Source organism: Limanda limanda, chromosome 7, assembly GCF_963576545.1.
Source record: "Limanda limanda chromosome 7, fLimLim1.1, whole genome shotgun sequence".
Taxonomy (NCBI): Eukaryota; Metazoa; Chordata; class Actinopteri; order Pleuronectiformes; family Pleuronectidae; genus Limanda; species Limanda limanda.
In genome coordinates this window covers 6810377-6830629 of record NC_083642.1, presented here as the reverse complement: position 1 = coordinate 6830629, position 20253 = coordinate 6810377, and the positions used below count along the sequence as shown (strand labels likewise).

General features: G+C 42.5%; 2 protein-coding genes across 2 annotated transcripts; both read left to right on the top strand.

Annotated features, from left to right (window-relative positions):
• Nucleotides 1-2041: 2041 nt before the first annotated feature.
• On the top strand, nt 2042-5765 carry LOC133004656 (chitotriosidase-1-like). The gene is made up of 11 exons (XM_061074129.1): nt 2042-2066; nt 2325-2351; nt 2494-2698; nt 2784-2840; nt 3877-4042; nt 4178-4302; nt 4398-4521; nt 4623-4805; nt 5275-5391; nt 5501-5633; nt 5758-5765. Exons 1-11 carry the CDS (start codon nt 2042-2044, stop codon nt 5763-5765), a joined length of 1170 nt encoding a protein of 389 aa, XP_060930112.1.
• Nucleotides 5766-8906: 3141 nt separating this feature from the next.
• Nucleotides 8907-19029, top strand: LOC133004655 (mucin-2-like; the record flags this gene model as incomplete). Its single annotated transcript, XM_061074128.1, has 8 exons — nt 8907-9021; nt 9242-9605; nt 9993-10137; nt 13114-13733; nt 14298-14566; nt 14764-15092; nt 15420-15487; nt 18954-19029. Coding segments are annotated over 8 exons (1986 nt in total), but the record flags the coding sequence as incomplete, so codon positions are not given.
• Between the last annotated feature and the right edge of the window lie 1224 nt (nt 19030-20253).

Sequence of the window (20253 nt, the reverse complement as noted above, 5' to 3'; positions counted from 1 at the left end):
AATCTTACCACACCTTGCGTCTCGTTGAACAAAGGTTCCACATTTCATATGAAGCATGTTTTGAAGTCTAATACTTTAAACTGATTGGTCCCTGATCACACTGATTCATATGTTGCTACCTGGTCCTGTACATATATTCATCATTCACCTCAGCTGTACATAATACCTCAATGCACTACGATTACTTAAATCAGTCAGTATTTATCCACGTTCCTATAGTTTTTACAAGTCCTTTATACTTTTGACAGTCCTTTCAGTCATATTCACTACTCTTACGTCTTGTTTTTACTCATCTTGACATGCTCCATTTGTCTTAGAATTGTCCTTCGGGGACAAAAGGTTGATTTTAATTGAATTGAATTGAACATGGCCGGATACATAGAATTTCAGAGACAGGTTGGTGCCAGGAGGCCTGACACCATGACATGATAATCTGTATCCATAGATCGTTGTGATATAACTTGTGTCTCCGGGCAACTTTTCACTTCACCACTGGTCTTTTTAACTATTCTCTGGCATCTTTCACATCTATTTGTTACAACATGTCGTCTTATGCAAAGCACTTCACCGGTGTTGGATATGTCCTATATAAATAAACTTGCTTTGTGTGAGCCAATGAAAACACAAACTAACGTGTACGAGGGATCACATCTTTAGTTAATTACACAGTGTTTTAGTTCAATCTAGACACAAAACCAGTGCTGTATATATATGTTTGTTAATCCTCAGTTCTGCACAATGTCTTAACATGGGGGAATAACAACAAGATAATAGGTAGGTGTTTCTTAACCAGTTGGGTGTGTGTGTCATTGTGTGTTTATATAATTGTTTCTGGACATTCCTTTTGTGATGATACTTCTTATATGTAAATTTTATTTCTTTTGTTATCCAAGCTAACCTTTAATGTAGGTGTGTTCTTACTGGTTTAGTTTTACACTGTGTAATTAGAGATGCCTTTTATGTCTAATTTATGATGATGATGCTGCTGTTGCTCATCTCTACTTATTCTTGTCTTGTTCCGTCCACATATTGTTGGTCTGTGTTTAACAGTTGTTGTACTTGTACGTGTCAAATGTCTGTGTTGATTTCATGAGGTTAACAACTGGGGGTGAAAACTCAGTATGATCTTTTCATTATGATATTTTAGCCGCCTGAGGGACATAAGATGGATTTGTTGATTCTCAAACCATTTAAACCGTCTGACCATGTCTCCGGTTTCAGTTTGTCATTTATGTCACATATCCCTCCTCTCATGATTATTCATCATATCTTCAGTGTGAAAATGAACTAAAAAGAAACAACTTGAATGCTGTTGAATTATTTCTTACTTTGTAAGTATTTTAAATTTTTTTGGTTTCTCAGCATAGAATCGAGTTTGAGAATGTGAAAAGGGAATTAAACTCTCCTGACGGCAGGTAATTAAACTGTCTTTTGTCTATATCTCCATCAGGTTATAATTATTAAGACATTGCAAAATTGCATTCATTATCCACACCCAATGTAACTACCACACCCTAGGAGCTATTTATCTAAATTAACAGCCAGAAACTCATCAGTCTTCCATCAGCCAGGGTGGAGAAGGTAGATTATTCTTTCACCATTACCTTTGTAAGTATCCAATTTGCTCTGATTTCATTATACCACATTACGACAGATTTAACCGCTGCTGTACTATACCGGCTCTCTAACCAACTCACGCCCTGAGATTGTGTGAAATGATCATAATGGTTGTTATTGAGCTTCATTAAATTGGATTGATATTTTTTGATTGATTTTCATTCTGTTTAGCACTGATCAAACCTGGTAGTGTACGATAAGATTATTTGGGATTGGTTTATAATGCAGTTAAAAACGTGAATATAATTATAAAAACATATACTTAGTATCTAACTAGAGTTAAATGAAAATGATGAAATGAAATGAGATGCATTTTGAGTGCTCAGAGTGAAGATTTATATAAAAACCATGTTTTATTTCATGATACTGTTTATAAAAATAAATTTTTCATTATTTCTTTCTTTTCATTACATACAGTGACAACATGTGCAACATAATTCTGACCGCAGGTAAGGCTCACTAACCAAGTTAAACACTTTCTTTAATATTCCAGTCAACCAGACCTTAAAAAAGCATTTTTTACTACTACAAAGTGACAAAAAGAAAAGGTGAACCTTTAGGAATACCGTGTTTTAGGGGTTAGGTTTAGGGTTATAAAATCTATTTTAAAATGTGGTCACACGGTCCAAATTACATGTGGATTTTGATGAATTGACCAGTAAACTTTTCTAGTTAATCTCATAATGATCCACTCTTTATCTTTGAAGGTCTCTGCCTGGCCATCGCCAGCTTTGGTAAGTGGCACTTATTAATCATAAGAGTTCTTCCAGCAAATAAATAAGGTTCATAAGTCAACAATTGATGAGAGTTTGATAAAACTGCTGTCTTTGAAAACCAATTCATTCTAATTCAAACTTTTCTTTATTCATGTCTCAGGCTCTTCTGAAAGGCTGGTGTGTTACTTTAACAGCTTGGCCGAAGATAGAGCAGACGCTGGGAAGTTCAAGATTGAGGATATCGATCCAAACAAATGTACCCATCTGATCTACGCCTTCTCTGACATCAATGATTTCAATGAGCTGGTCCCTACTAGAAGAGCAGACATATTCCGCTATCAGTTGTTTAATGGGCTCAAAACCAGGTTAGAACTTTAGCTTATTCATATTTTTAAAATCATGTAACATTTTTATTTTTCCATTAATTACTTAAATGTTATGTTCCCACAGAAATCCTTCACTCAAAACCCTGTTAGCTGTTGGTGGCCCAACCTTTAACAAACAAAAGTAAGTGATACTTCTATAGATACATACGTACAAACATACGAACAAGAATTACACATTTGGGCAAGTGCTGGTGTAAGCAGCACTAAAATATGTTGCTTTTTGTAATGCTATGTCCATTCATGTGTTTTTGTTGTGATTTGCACATCCAGCATAATACATGGTTTAGATGAAGCAGCACATATGGTTTTTGCCAAACCACTGCAGCGAATGCAAACTGGGAGCAATGATCATTTAAGAAGCTTCGACATTTTTATATGACTCTTACTTGTGTAATGCTTTTTTATTATTTTAATAAAATTATTATGTCAGCATGACACACAGATCCTTTATGCATTAACAACACGTTAAAGCTGCCAGACTGGTTGAACGGCACAAGAGCGCCACCTAAAAGAGAATGGGAAGATAGGGAAGGGGGGGGGGGGGCCTGATCGTGGGCCTGCCTATAAATGTATACCACCCATACCCAAGCACATTGTTTAAATATAATTTACATGTGGCAATAGAAAGGCCCTCAGAACACAATAACTGTAAATAAATAAATTTAAAAACTGTTTCCACCTACACAACAACCTCTTAAGAGCGAGGACACCTACGGGGTCTACCCCCCTCCCTTTCCGAGCAGGATATTATATTGCTTTAAGGTGGCCGATTCCGAGCCTTTACCCTATCTAATATTAATCTAAAGCAGAGATAATTCATAAATACATTCTATCACCTCATAAGAGGGGAAAACAATAGGGGGAACAAGATAACAAATTACCATAAGAAGGAAAGTTATTGTTCGCAAGTCTCGGTCGGTCCACAAGTGTACTTTATCAGTAGTTTAAAGGTAGAAGGAGAAGAGAGAGCAAGGGGCAACTTTCCACATTTAAATGAAACCTGCTTTGGGAAGGTCAAAAATACATATCGTCTACAATCATCATTTGAATTATAGATTGTTCGCAATCATCATTCAGAACACACACAGTTCATAACGTGCATAGGTGACTCAGAATTATAATAAAGTGGATATTAAGAGCCCTGTGTATGTTTTCAGATTCACTACGATGGTGTCAACCAAAGAAAACAGAACAACATTCATCCAGTCTGCTGTCGCACTACTGAGAATATTTCAGTTTGATGGGTTAAACCTGGACTGGATGTACCCTGTGGGACCAGGAGGCAACCCAGACAACAAGCAGAAATTTACACTGTTGTGCAAGGTCAGACCCTTTCTTCTGAGACTCAAACTAATATGCCATAGGATCTCTTTCTGAGACTCAAACTTATATGCCATAGGATCTCTTTTTATAGGATGTTAGACTTGACTGAACTATGTTTTTGATGTTGTTGAGTAGGAGCTCAATGCTGCCTTTGAGACTGAAGGGAACGAACATAACCGTGACCGATTAATCCTCACAGCAAGTGTCTCTGCTGAGAGAGAGGTCATTGATGCCAGTTATGAAGTCAAAAACATTACCAAGTAAACTAATCTTTTATTTCATCACTATTTACATTACACCCATGATCACATGTCAAAGCACTTTGGTCAACATGACTTCCTCTGCATTCTAACAGGGACCTGGACTTCATCAATGTGCTGACGTATGACTTTCATGGCCCCTGGGAAAATGTCACAGGACATCATAGTCCCTTATTCAGGGGATCCCAAGATACTGGAGACAAAATCTACTATAATACTGTAAAAACCATGATTCATACTTAAATTGTCTGAACCCCTATCTATGAAAAGATGCACTCTCACCTTTATTGTTCCCCCCCCCACACACACACACACTTTAGGACTCTGCCATGCAGTATTGGGTGGACGAGGGAGCAGATGCACAATTGCTTAATTTGGGACTAGCTGCATATGGGCGAGCTTTTTCCCTCTCCTCTGCATCCAGTGGTGTTGGAGCTCCAGCCAGCGGCACCGGTGAAGAAGGCTGCTACACTGGTGAAGAAGGATTCTGGGCCTATTATGAGGTATTATTTTATTACTACAAGCTGTGAATGTAAGTCATTTAAATTATTAGTGTTTATTGTACAATAAAGGTGGGATCAAGCCAAGCGTGAATCAACCTTTACACACAATGGGGTTACAGCTACACAAGTTGAAAGTGTTTCAAATAATACTTGTGATGAACCAAGAATCAGAAATTGAGGACAAACCAATTCTCACTGTCTGTGGACAAATAATTTAGGATACAACCCGTTACTGTAAAACACAAAGAACGAAGTTCTGGAAAAATTCATCTCATTTGATTCCAGCTATGAGTTGCACTTTATTATGAAACAAGATTAGAGCACTAGGATTAGCTGCCTTACTCAGTTAGTTCTGTCTATTGTTAAGTGATTCCAAAAGCAGGCCGATAACGTGAGGTTAATTAATAATCATGTTTGGTCTGAACGGTCTATAAAGGTCTGAACTGTGAAATGGGATGCTTCTTTTCAGACTTGCCTTTATACTGAAGGGGAGCTGGTCCAAAGGATTCCTGATCAGAAAGTTCCATATGCCATCACCGAAAACCAGTGGGTTGGATTCGATGACACACAAAGCATTAGTACAAAGGTAACCATCTGTTAAATTTAGTTAAACAATGAAAACGACTCAGAACTCTGTTGAGACGTATTCTGTGTTTTGTTAAAATGAAGAAGTATTTTCCTCTTCATCCTCTCAGGTCAGTTACCTAAAAGCAAAGAAATTTGGAGGAGCCTTTGTTTGGTCTCTGGACCTGGATGACTTCAGCGGAAATTTCTGTAACCAGAGCAAAAGTCCCTTCATCAGCCACCTGAATTCACTCCTGGTTCAAAGTAAGACATTTTAAAAAGTGTGTGTAGTGAGGTAGTGATTATATTTTTGATTTAATTAATGTGTTTTATCAGCTTTCATTAACTTGATTTTTTTCTGATAAACTTCCTTTCTTTTTCTGTTTAGAAATTTAAGTGGTTACGCTCATTAATAAAAATTTATGACGTGATGATCGATTGCTTTTAAAGCAATTACCCCAATGTTGTTGTTTTTTTAGGTTCTTCAACTTCCACTACCACAGCCTCAACAACTACCACGAGAACAACTCCCCCTACGACAACAACTACTCCAACTTCCAAAACTACAGCCATAATTCCCACTACCACAGCAGCAACTCAAACTACCACATCTCCCATTACCACACCCACAACTCCAGCTCCCACTACCACACCTTCTCCTACTTCCACAACTACTCTAACTACCACGACTACAGATCCAACTACTACAGCCATAATTCCCACTACCACAGCAACAACTCAAACTACCACACCTCCAACTACTTCATCCAAAACTCAAACTACAACTCCCACTACCACAACATTAACTCCAACTACTCCGACCACTATGACCACAACTCCCATCACAACAGCTACTTCCACTACAACAACTTCCACTACCACAACAGCTACTCTTACGAATCCAACCACAACTCCTACTACCACAACCACAACAACCATACCCACTACAACAACTACTCTAATTACCACGACCACAACTCCCACTACAACTACCACAATCCCCAGCACTACAACTCCCACAACTACCACACCTACAATGCCAATCACAACTACCAAAACTATAATAACCCCTCCCACTACCACAAGCACAGATCCCACTGCAACTACCTCTACGCCCACAGCTCCAACTACTACAACTACCACACCCACAGCTCCAATCACAACAGCCACTGCAACAACTACCACGACCACAACTCCCACTGCAACTACCACAACAACTAACACTGCCAAACCAACAACTCCATTCACAACTACTCCCACTACCACAACCCCCGACACCACAACTACTCCAACTATCACTACCACAACTCCAACTACTACAACCACAATAATGCCAACCACTGCCACACCCACAACTCCAAAAACAATTCCCACTACCGCAAGTACTCCCATTACAACTACCACAACCCCCACCACCACAACAACTCCAACTACTACAACCACAACGACCACTACAACTCCCACTACTACAACTACTCAAACCTCAACTCCCACTACCACCCCAACTACTCCAACTACCACTACCACAACTCCAACTACCACCACAACAACTCCGAGTACCAAAACCACAGCAATGACTCCCACTACCACAACTCCTGCTACCAAAACTTCTCAAACTACCACAACTACTCCCACTACGATAACTACAACTCCCACCACTACAAAAAGTCCAACCACCTCAACAACAACTCCCACTACCACAACTACTCCAACAAACACAACCACAGCAAACACTCCCGCTACCACAACTACTCCCACTACCACAACAACCATTCCAACTCCCATAACCACAACTCCCTCTACAACTACCACAACCCCCACCACAACAGCTCCAACTGTTACAACCACAACTACCATACCTACAGCTCCAATCCCAAATCGTACAAACACTACCACTACAACTTCTCCAACTACCATGACAGCAACTCCCAATGAAACTACCACAATAACAACGCGAACAAATACCACTGCCACACCCACTACTCCAATCAAAACTGCCATTACAACTACCACAACAACTCCCACTACCACAACAACTACTCCAACTGCCACAACCACAACTCAAATCACAACTCCCACTACCAAAACTCCCATTACAACTACCACAACCCCCACCACCACAACAACTCCAACTACTACAACCACAACTACCACTACCGCATCTCCCACTACAACACCCACAATTCCTGCAACAACAACTCCCACTACCACAACTACTCCAAACACAATGACCACTGAAACGACCACAACACCCACCACAACAACAATGCCAAAAACTACCACTGCCACACCAACAACTCCCACTACCACAACCCCCACCACTAAAACAACTCCAACTACCATTACCGCATCTCCCACTACAACACCCACATCTCCGACTATCACCACAACTACTCCAACTACAACAACTTACACTAGTTCCAGCACAACTCCCAGTACCACAACTCCTACTACTACAAGTGGTGTTCGAGGTGCCTGTAATGGACAGACGACTGGGCTGTTCCCCAATCCTTCAGACAAAACTACTTATTACGACTGTTCAGGACCAGAGCTCCGAAGGTGTCCAGCTGGAAAGGAATTCAAGAAAAAAAACAGCACTTGCGAAACAACTACCACAGCCACAGCAATGACTCCCACCACAACAACTCCAAGTACTACAGCCACAACTACTACTACAGCATCTCCCACTACAGCACCCACTACTCCCACAACCACAACTCCCATTACAACTTTCACAACCCCCACCACCACAACAACTCCAACTACTACAACCACAACTACCACTACCGCATCTCCCACTACAACACCCACAATTCCTGCAACCACAACTCCCACTACCACAACAACTCCTCCAAACACAATGACCACAACTCCCACTACCACAACTCCCACTGAAACTACCACAACAACAACGCAAACAACTTCCACTGCCACACCCACAACTCCAATCATAACCCCCACTACCAAAACTCCCATTACAACTACCACAACCCCAACCACCACAACTCCAACTACTACAACCAAAACTACCACTACCGCAACTCCAGCTAAAGCACCCTCACCTCCCACTGCCACCACAACTACTCCTACTACAATGACCACAACTCCCACTACAACACCCACATCTCCGACTATCACCACAACTACTCCAACTACAACAACTCCCACTACTTCCAGTACAACTCCCAGTACCACAACTCCTACTACGACAAGTGGTGTTCGAGGTGCCTGTAATGGACAGACGACGGGGCTGTTCCCCAATCCCTCAGAAAAAACTACTTATTACGACTGTTCAGGACCAGTGGTCCGAAGGTGTCCACCTGGAAAGGAATTCAAGAAAAAAAACAGCACTTGCGAAACAACTACCACAGCCACAGCAATGACTCCCACCACAAAAACTCCAACTACTACAACCGCAACTACCACTACCGCATCTCCCACTACAACATCCCTAATTCCTGCAACCACAACTCCCACTACCACAACAACTACTCCAAACACAATGACCACAACTCCCGCTACCACAACTCCCACTGAAACTACCACAACACCCACCACAACAACAATGCCAACAACTACCACTGCCACACCCACAACTCTAATCACAACCCCCAACACCACAACAACTACAACAACCACAACTACCACCACCGCATCTCCCACTACAACATCCACAATTCCTGCAACCACAACTCCCACTACCACAACAACTACTCAAAACACAATGACCACAACTCCCACAACTCCCCCTGAAACTACCACAACACCCACCACAGCAACAATGCCAACAACTACCACTGCCACACCCACAACTCCAATCACAACTCCCACTACCCCCACCACCACAACAACTACAACTACTACAACTATAGCATCTCCCATTACAACTCCCACTACCACCACAACTACTCCAACTACCACAACACCAACAACTACAACCACAACTCCCACTACCATAACAACTACTCCAACTCCCAATACAACCCCCTCTACCACAACAACTGCTCCAACTACAATGACCACAACTACCACTACAACACCAACAACTCCCACTACCACAACTACTCCCAAAACCACAACTCCCATTACAACTTTCACATCCCCCACTACCACAACAACTCCAACTACTACAACCACAACTACCACTACCGCATCTCCCACTACAACACCCACAACTCCCACTACCACAACCCCCACCACCACAACAACTACAACAACTACAACTACCACTACCGCATCTCCCCCTACAACATCCCCAATTCCTGCAACCACAACTCCCACTACCACAACAACTACTCCAAACACAATGACCACAACTCCTGCTACCACAACTCCCACTGAAACTACCACAACAACAATGCCAGCAACTACCACTGCCACACCCACAACTCCAATCACAACCCCCACCACCACAACAACTCCAACTACTACAACCACAACTACCACTACCGCATCTCCCACTACAACACCCACAATTCCTGCAACCACAACTCCCACTACCACAACAACTAGTCCAAACACAATGACCACAACTCCCACTACCACAACTCCCCCTGAAACTACCACAACACCCACCACAACAACAATGCCAACAACTACCACTGCCACACCTTCAACTCCCACTACCACAACCCCCACCACCACAACAACTCCAACTACTACAACAACAACTATAGCATCTCCCACTACAACACCCACTACCACCACAACTACTCCAACTACCACAACTACAACCACAACTACCACTACCACAACAACTCCTACTACTATAATTAGGGGTAAAGGTGCCTGTAATGGAGTGACAGCGGGGCTGTTCCCAAATCCATCAGACCCAGGTTCTTTTTACAACTGTGGCCCTGATGGAGCGCACCTCCAAAAGTGTCCAGAAGGATTGGTCTTCAAGAAAAACCTCAAGAGATGCGACCATCCTTCTCCCACTACCATAACAACTACTCCAACTCCCAATACAACCCCCTCTACCACAACAACTACTCCAACTACAATGACCACAACTACCACTACAACACCAACAACTCACACTACCACAACTACTCCCAAAACCACAACTCCCATTACAACTTTCACAACCCCCACCACCACAACAACTCCAACTACTACAACCACAACTAACACTACCGCATCTTCCACTACAACACCCACAATTCCTGCAACCACAACTCCCACTACCACAACAACTCCTCCAAACACAATGACCACAACTCCCACTACCACAACTCCCACTGAAACTACCACAAAAACAATGCAAACAACTTCCACTGCCACACCCACAACTCCAATCACAACCCCCACTACCAAAACTGCCATTACAACTACCACAACCCCAACCACCACAACTCCAACTACTACAACCAAAACTGCAACTACCGCATCTCCAGCTAAAGCACCCGCAGCTCCCACTGCCACCACAACTACTCCTACTACAATGACCACAACTCCAACTACAACAACTCCCACTACTTCCAGCACAACTCCCAGTACCACAACTCCTACTACTACAAGTGGTGTTCGAGGTGCCTGTAATGGACAGACGACTGGGATGTTCCCCAATCCCTCAGACAAAACTACTTATTACGACTGTTCAGGACCAGTGCTCCGAAGGTGTCCAGTTGGAAAGGAATTCAAGAAAAAAACCAGCACTTGCGAGACAACTACCACAGACAAAGCAATGACTCCCACCACAACAACTCCAACTACTACAACCACAACTACCACTACAACTCCCACAACATCAACGCCAACAACTACCTCTGCCACACCCACAACTCCAATCACAACTCCCACTACCACAACTCCCATTACAACTACCACAACCCCTACCACCACAACAACTCCAACTACTACAACCACAACTACCACTACCGCAGTTCCCACTACAACACCCACAACTCCCACTACCATCACAACTAGTGTAACTACCGCCACTACAACTCCAACTACTACAACCACAACTCCCAGTACCATAACAACTACTCCAACTCCCACTACAACCCCCACGACCACAACAACTCCAACTACCACAACCATAACTACCACTACTGCATCTCCCACTACAACACCCACAATTCCTGCAACCACAACTCCCACTACCACAACAACTACTCCAAAAACAATGACCACAACTCCCACGACCACAACTCCAAATACAATGACCACAACTCCCACCACCACAACTCCCACTACAACAACTCCCACTACTTCCAGCACAACTCCCAGTACCACAACTCCTACTACTACAAGTGGTGTTCGAGGTGCCTGTAATGGACAGACGACGGGGCTGTTCCCCAATCCTTCAGACAAAACTACTTATTACGACTGTTCAGGACCAGTGCTCCGAAGGTGTCCAGCTGGAAAGGAATTCAAGAAAAAAACCAGCACTTGCGAAACAACTACCACAGCCACAGCAATGACTCCCACCACAACAACTCCAACTACTACAACCACAACTACCACTACGGCATCTCCCACTACAACACCCACAACTCCCACTACCACAACTACTCCCACAACCACAACTCCCATTACAACTACCACAACCCCCACCACCACAAAAACTCCAACTACTCCAACTACCACTACAACACCCCCAATTCCTGCAACCACAACTCCCACTACCACAACAACTACTCCAAACACAATGCCCACAACTCCCACTACCACAACTCCCACTGAAACTACCACAACACTCACCACAACAACAATGCAAACAACTACCACTGCCACAACTCCAATCACAACCCCCACCACCACAACAACTCCAACTACTACAACCACAACTACCACTACCGCATCTCCCACTACAACACCCACAATTCCTGCAACCACAACTCCCACTACCACAACAACTACTCCAAACACAATGACCACAACTCCCACTACCACAACTCCCCCTGAAACTACCACAACACCCACCACAACAACAATGCCAACAACTACCACACCCACAACTCCAATCACAACTCCCACTACCACAACCCCCACCACCACAACAACTTCAACTACTCCAACTACAACTAAAGCATCTCCCACTACAACTCCCACTACCACCACAACTACTCCAACTACCACAACACCAACAACTACAACCACAACTCCCACTACCATAACAACTACTCCAACTCCCACCCCCTCTACCACAACAACTACTCCAACTACAATGACCACAACTACCACTACAACACCAACAACTCCCACTACCACCACAACTCACAGTACATCAACTCCCATTACAACTACCACAACCCCCACCACTACAACAACTCCAACTACTACAACCACGACTACCACTACCGCAGTTGCCACTACAACACCCACAACTCCCATCACAACTAGTGTAACTACCGCCACTCCAACTCCAACTACTACAACCACAACTCCCAGTACCATAACAACTACTCCAACTCCCACTACAACCCCCACCACCACAACAACTCCAACTACTACAACCACAACTACCACTACCGCATCTCCCACTACAACACCCATAATTCCTGCAACCACAACAACTACTCCAAAAACAATGACCACAACTCCCACTGAAACGACCACAACACCCACAACAACAACAATGCCAACAACTACCACTGCCAGACCCACAACTCATATCACAACTCCCACTACCACAACCCCCACCACCACAACAACTCCAACTACTACAACCACAACTACCACTACCGCATCTCCCACTACAACACCCACAATTCCTGCAACCACAACTACTCCAAACACAATGACCACAACTCCCACTACCACAACTCCCCCTGAAACTACCACAACATCCACCACAACAACAATGCCAACAACTACCACTGCCACACCCACAACTCCAATCACAACTCCCACTACCACAACCCCCACCACCACAACAACTCCAACTACTACAACTACAACTAAAGCATCTCCCACTACAACACCCACAACTCCCATAACCACCACAACTACTCCAACTACCACAACACCAACAACTACAACCACAACTCCCACTACCATAACAACTACTCCAACTCCCACTACAACCCCCTCTACAACAACAACTACTCCAACTACAATGACCACTACAACACCAACAACTCCCACTACCACCACAACTCACAGTACATCAACTCCCATTACAACTACCACAACCCCCACCACCACAACAACTCCAACTACTACAACCACGACTACCACTACCGCAGTTGCCACTACAACACCCACAACTCCCATCACAACTAGTGTAACTACCCCCACTCCAACTCCAACTACTACAACCACAACTCCCAGTACCATAACAACTACTCCAACTACCACTACAACCCCCACCACCACAACAACTCCAACTACTACAACCACAACTACCACTACCGCATCTCCCACTACAACACCCACAATTCCTGCAACCACAAGAACTACTCCAAACACAATGACCACAACTCCCACTACCACAACTCCCACTGAAACGACCACAACACCCACCACAACAACAATGCCAACAACTACCACTGCCACACCCGCAACTCATATCACAACTCCCACTACCACAACTCCCACCACCAAAACAACTCCAACTACCATTACCGCATCGCCCACTACAACACCCACATCTCCGACTATCACCACAACTACTCCAACTACTCCAACTACCACTTCAGCATCTCCCACTACAACACCCACAACCACCACAACTACTCCAACTAACACAACACCAACTACTACAACCACAACTCCCACTACCATAACAACTACTCCAACTACTACCACCACAGCTCCTATGACCACAACAACTACTCCAACTACAATGACCACAACTACCACAACATCATCTCTCACTAGAACACCCACAACTCCCACTACCACCACAGCAACTCCAACTGCTACAACTACCACACCCACAGCTCCAATCACAACTACCACACCCACAACTCCAATCACAACTCCCACTACCACAACAACTACTACAACCACAGCTACAACTACCACATCTCCCACTACAACACCCACAACTCCCACTACCACCACAACTACTCCAACTACTACCACCCCAACTCCCACGACCACAACAACTACGCCAACTACAATGACCACAACTCCCACCACCACAACTCCCACTACTTCCAGCACAACTCCCACTACCACAACTCCCACTACTTCCAGCACAACTCCCACTACCACAGCTCCTACTACTACCAGTCGTGTTCGAGGTGCCTGTAATGGACACACGACGGGGCTGTTCCCCAATCCTTCAGACAAAACTACTTATTACGACTGTTCAGGGCCAGTGCTCAGAAAGTGTTCAGTTGGAAAGGAATTCAAGAAAAAAACCAGCACTTGCGATACAACTACCACAGCCACAGCAGTGACTCCCATCAGCACAACTCCTGCTACCACAACTTCTCAGACTACCACAACTACTCCCACTGTCACAACTACTCCAACTCCCACTACAACAACCCCCACCACCACAACAACTCCAACTACTACAACTACCACTTCAGCATCTCCCACTACAACACCCACGACCACTCCAACTACCACAACACCAACTACTACCACCACAACTTCCATGACCACAACAACTACTCCAACTACAATGACCACAACTACCACAACAGCATCTCTCACTACAACACCCACAACTCCCACTACCACCACAGCAACTACAACTGCTACAACTACAAGTACCACACCCACAGCTCCAATCACAACTACCACAACCACTACCACAACGCCAACAACTACCACACCCACAACTCCAATCACAACTCCCATTACCACAACTACTCCCACTATCACAACAACTACTCCGACTCCCACTACAACAACCCCCACCACCACAACAACTCCAACTACTACAACCACAACTACCACTACAACGCCCACAACTCCCACTACCACCACAACTACTCCAACTTCCACAACACCAACTACTTCAACCACAACTCCCACTACCATAACAACTACTCCAACTACTACCACCACAACTCCCACTACCACAACAACTACTCCAACTACAATGACCACAACTACCACCACCACAACTCCCACTACTTCCAGCACAACTCCCACTACTTCCAGCACAACTCCCACTACCACAGCTCCTACTACTACCAGTCGTGTTCAAGGTGGCTGTAATGGACACACGACGGGGCTGTTCCCCAATCCCTCAGACAAAACTACTTATTACGACTGTTCAGGACCAGTGCTCCTAAAGTGTCCAATTGGAAAGACATTCAAGAAAAAAGACAAAAAATGCAAATAACCTTAGAATTGCATGTTATATTTTAATATTTATCCTCATCAACTGCAGAAGTCACTATTACAAATTAGTATAACTACAATTTCTTATGGTCATTAAGTTGTTTTCAGCCTCACAAATCAACACATAATTTGTTAACATTATATACGAAACTTTGAACATTTACAGTTTTATTTCCATAATCTCCCTTCACCGAGAAAATGTCTTCTAATCCATGTATGTTGAATTTACATTATTTATTTTTATAATTAACATGTCATACAAACAACTGTACTGTGTTGCAACCGTGTGCTGATACTGTCCTTAAATCGTACCTGTATTTACTGTATGTTTTTCCTTCTTATGAGATAAAAGGGACTGTGGGAAAGAAGACCCTTCACTCAATTCCATTAAACGATTCCCATATCACAATCTCTCTCTCTCCCTTCTCTCTTCTTTTGCTTGTCTTATAACAGATTTATCACATAATGAGTGTGTCATTGACGTGAAAAATCACAATGTGAAGTGTATTCTTTTATTTATTCAAGTTAAGTCTTGTTTTGTGACGAATATAATCAAAGAAACCTGAACCTAAATTCTCCATTGCATGCTGAGATACTGGACTCAGCTTTCATGTAAAGCAGAACTGATGACAGACAGGAATTATGCAATATTTGGGGCAGTCCTCAAACTAAAAACACACAACAGAGCAAAAAATGTTAGACATCTGTGACACATGATAAATAATAAACCCCTTCACATGTCACAGACTCTTCAAATTGCAGACAACAAAAGATTACAATTTTAATCGTTTTTTACAATCATTATTACTGGGATTTTTGACATTGAGCAAATAATTCATAAGAGAGAAGGCAGAATCAGAGGAACAGGAGTAAATAAATAACAAAATAAGTAATGAATTTAATCAATTTTGATCAGATCAGACTTTCTCATGAGATATTCAGAGCTTGTTGGAACAGGATCTGATCGTTTATTCCAAAGACAAGTATCCGTAGGTCTCCCTATAATGACAGATAGTGCAACTTTATTCTGGTAAGGGTTCAGTACACAAAGGCAAAGAGACAATGCAGAAGTATCAAAATCGTGAGGCTAAGGCTAGCTCGCTCAACACAAGACGTGGTCAAAAACACTAGACAAGACTAGGTGTGAATACAAGGCTGGAACTCTACGCAAGAGACGAGTCGACCTGGCTCAGAACAGGAGATGCAGACTCTATATACTAACTGAAGGTTCACTAGACGCAGGTGTAACACAATAGGGGAGGGAAGGTAATCAGTGAGGTTACCTAAAAGACCACGGGAAAAAGAGTGAGCGTCAAAGTAAAACAGGAAGTGACATATAAGATGAAACAAGAAATACTGCCAGCTTGTGTATGTGCAGAACCATGACACTTTTAATCTGAGGATTAGACAGAAGAATCCCATAGATCCATGTCACTGTTCAGAGTTGTGGATGCAGAAGCAGCTGTGTTAAAAATTTGGGGGTTATGTGGTTGTGTTTTGAATAGATGCAACAATTACCTGCCTTAGTTTTGACACGTGTCTGTGACTTAATATAAAATATTCTCACTTAAAACTGCTCTGGTGGTCGCGTTTATTAAGTTCATCAATTTAACCGGGCAAAAGCTTCTGAAAAACCAAATAACACTAGACTACAGTTTCATACTGAAATAATACAAGCCAGTATTAAACCATGATCATCCTACTGCGATTTAGAGGACCGGATAACTTGGGGCATATATGTCTACAGGGGGCAGAAATTATATGTACATCAAAAGAGAAATTATAAGTGAAATAAGTATTATTTACGAATTGTGATCAGGGTCAAAAAAAGATTCAATCTAAATATTCCAAAAGAAGTGAGAAGAAGTAGAAACTTATTTATTCTCACCTCCTCTTCTAATTAATAATCGTATACTTAACCAGCTTCCCATATATCTATAAATATGTTGTTTACTGGGGCTCTATATTGTATAATGTACAAGATATTTATGTAAATAATTTTGACTGGAAGAATAATGTATTGGTGTGATCCAATGGTTAAAACCACTAAAGTGGGAATATGCAGTAGACTCACAGATCAATTAATAAGGATTAACAGATCTGGTATTTATCTGTTCCACTGCATGACATTCTTAAGTGAACTCTGTACCTCTTGGGGAGAGGCCATGACAAGACTGACACCTGGCAGAGTCTGATCCCATGACGTTTTAACCCCAGTACCACTGACAGCAAAGCTATTCTTGATTTACTTGTTTGTTGAGTGAGGCTGTTTGGTAAGTGATCCCAAAGCTGTGTCGTTATTTAAATCTTGCAAACAAACTAGCAGTTTGTCCCTGATTTATTTCATTATCACCATTCACTAATTATTGAAAATGTCCAAAAGCCCCCTCACTGGCAGTGTTTGAGATCTGCACCAAAATGTAATGGGTTGTTTCTTGGCCCATGTCCCATCATGCTGACACACCACAAACTGACAGGGGCCAACTCAATTATTATCTAATTGGGAAGGTAATAATCAAAGGTGACGAGCCCAAAGACGGCCTTCCAGAGAATCCTTTTGATCTTGCTGCCAGGAAACAAAAGTGCAACAGAAAGAAAAAACATTTTCTTACCTTATTGTGAGTCAGTTTCAACGAGGTAGGTACCACAGACAAAGCCCTGACACTTTTCGTTCCCTTGAAACATATATAGGGGGATTGTAGCTCAATATGTGGGAGTTAATACTCACAATAAATAAAGTTGTATGTTTCTCCACATTACAGGACACTTCAATGCAATACTGGAATAGGTGGGTAAGATGCTCATAGGCTTGTTTTGGGGATTTGCTTCATATCCTGTCCAGAAGCTCCACTGATGTAGGGGGCACCAAATCCTTCAGTATAACTCTTAACAGCATTTACATCGGGTAACAAGGCGTGTGGCCCGACTACGAGGTGAAGCTGAAATATCTGTTCGATCTAAATAATTGGGTTATTCATATAAATTGATTTTATTGGGTATGGGATGTCAGGTTTATGACTATGTTTTATTTCATTTCCGGTTTGTCTTCATATGAATATGTGAAATACGTGAAAGACAAATTATTTGGAGGCGTCTTTGGTGACATGGATGATTTTAATGGGAGTTTCTGTCACCAGGGATATTACCCCCTTATCAGTCATCTGTGGAAACGTCTGGATTCAGGTAAACCCAAAGTTTGTGAAGAGGAGCAACTCTTCTGTGCTGTTGAATGGTGTAAGTGAAATCCCAGCAGCTCAACTCCGGCATAGTCAGGCAATTAAATAATCTGAAAACTAAATGACAATATGTGACTCATTTCTTCCACAACAGATACAGGAGTTTCCACCACAACGGCAACTGCTACTATTACTACTGCTACCTCAGAGACCACAGCAAAAACTACTAAATCAAATACTGCTATATTGCTTCTTCTACTCCCGAGACCATCACACCATCTGCCACTCAAGATACTGGAGTTTTATTTTTGTTTTTAGCAGCCAAACTGTCTGCATGATTATTGCAAGTAAATCATACTATCAAATGCTACCATTATAATGTACACATGAACACATCACAGAAAGAGACACACATATCTGTCCAATTGTTATTTTATTAAAATGGTCAGTTGTTAATAGGGACATTTTAATTATTGGAAAATCTTACATCCCGGCTCTAAAATGCAGAATCGTTTTGTGTTTCAGATCCAGTGACAAAAGGAGAAAGTCGTTCAGCAGAGTGTTTTTGCATCTATTTGATTTGTTGCCGTCAGTTCCTCAGAGTTCATGGACAGAACTGTGAGGATTAGGAAGATTCTGAATGTCACAGTTTTGAATCAGACTAAAGTAAAATGTGACGTACTCCTCGTAGTTCTTTATGGAAATCCTTTCGTTGATGCCATGGAGTCTAAGAAACAGAAAAACAGATTAGTTGAGTTCTCTCTTTATTCATTTTCAGTGTTAGACACAAAATAGTCTTACCTCTGAGTGTCACCTGGTCTTAACCAGAGAGGCATAAAGCGATAAATATCCTTGGTCAGGTCATGGCATGACATGATGGTAAGTGATCCCAAAGCTGTGTCGTTATTTAAATCTCGCAAACAAACTAGCAGTTTGTCCCTGATTTATTTCATTATCACCATTCACTAATTATTGAAAATGTCCAAAAGCCCCCTCACTGGCAGTGTTTAAGAGCTGCACCAAAATGTAATGGGTTGTTTCTTGGCCCATGTCCCATCATGCTGACACACCACAAACTGACAGGGGCCAACTCAATTATTATCTAATTGGGAAGGTAATAATCAAAGGTGACGAGCCCAAAGACGGCCTTCCAGAGAATCCTTTTGATCTTGCTGCCAGGAAACTAAAGTGCAACAGAAAGAAAAAACATTTTCTTACCTTATTGTGAGTCAGTTTCAACGAGGTAGGTACCACAGACAAAGCCCTGACACTTTTCGTTCCCTTGAAACATATATAGGGGGATTGTAGCTCAATATGTGGGAGTTAATACTCACATTAAATAAAGTTGTATGTTTCTCCACATTACAGGACACTTCAATGCAATACTGGAATAGGTGGGTAAGATGCTCATAGGCTTGTTTTGGGGATTTGCTTCATATCCTGTCCAGAAGCTC

What these genes read in the sequence shown, in the direction of transcription:
- LOC133004656 (XM_061074129.1), top strand. Translation starts at nt 2,042, where the DNA reads ATGTGCAACATAATTCTGACCGCAG. An exon ending in CAACATAATTCTGACCGCAG is followed by an intron (nt 2,067 to 2,324) that starts GTAAGGCTCACT and finishes TTATCTTTGAAG; the next exon opens with GTCTCTGCCTGGCCATCGCC. An exon ending in CCAACCTTTAACAAACAAAA is followed by an intron (nt 2,841 to 3,876) that starts GTAAGTGATACT and finishes GTATGTTTTCAG; the next exon opens with ATTCACTACGATGGTGTCAA.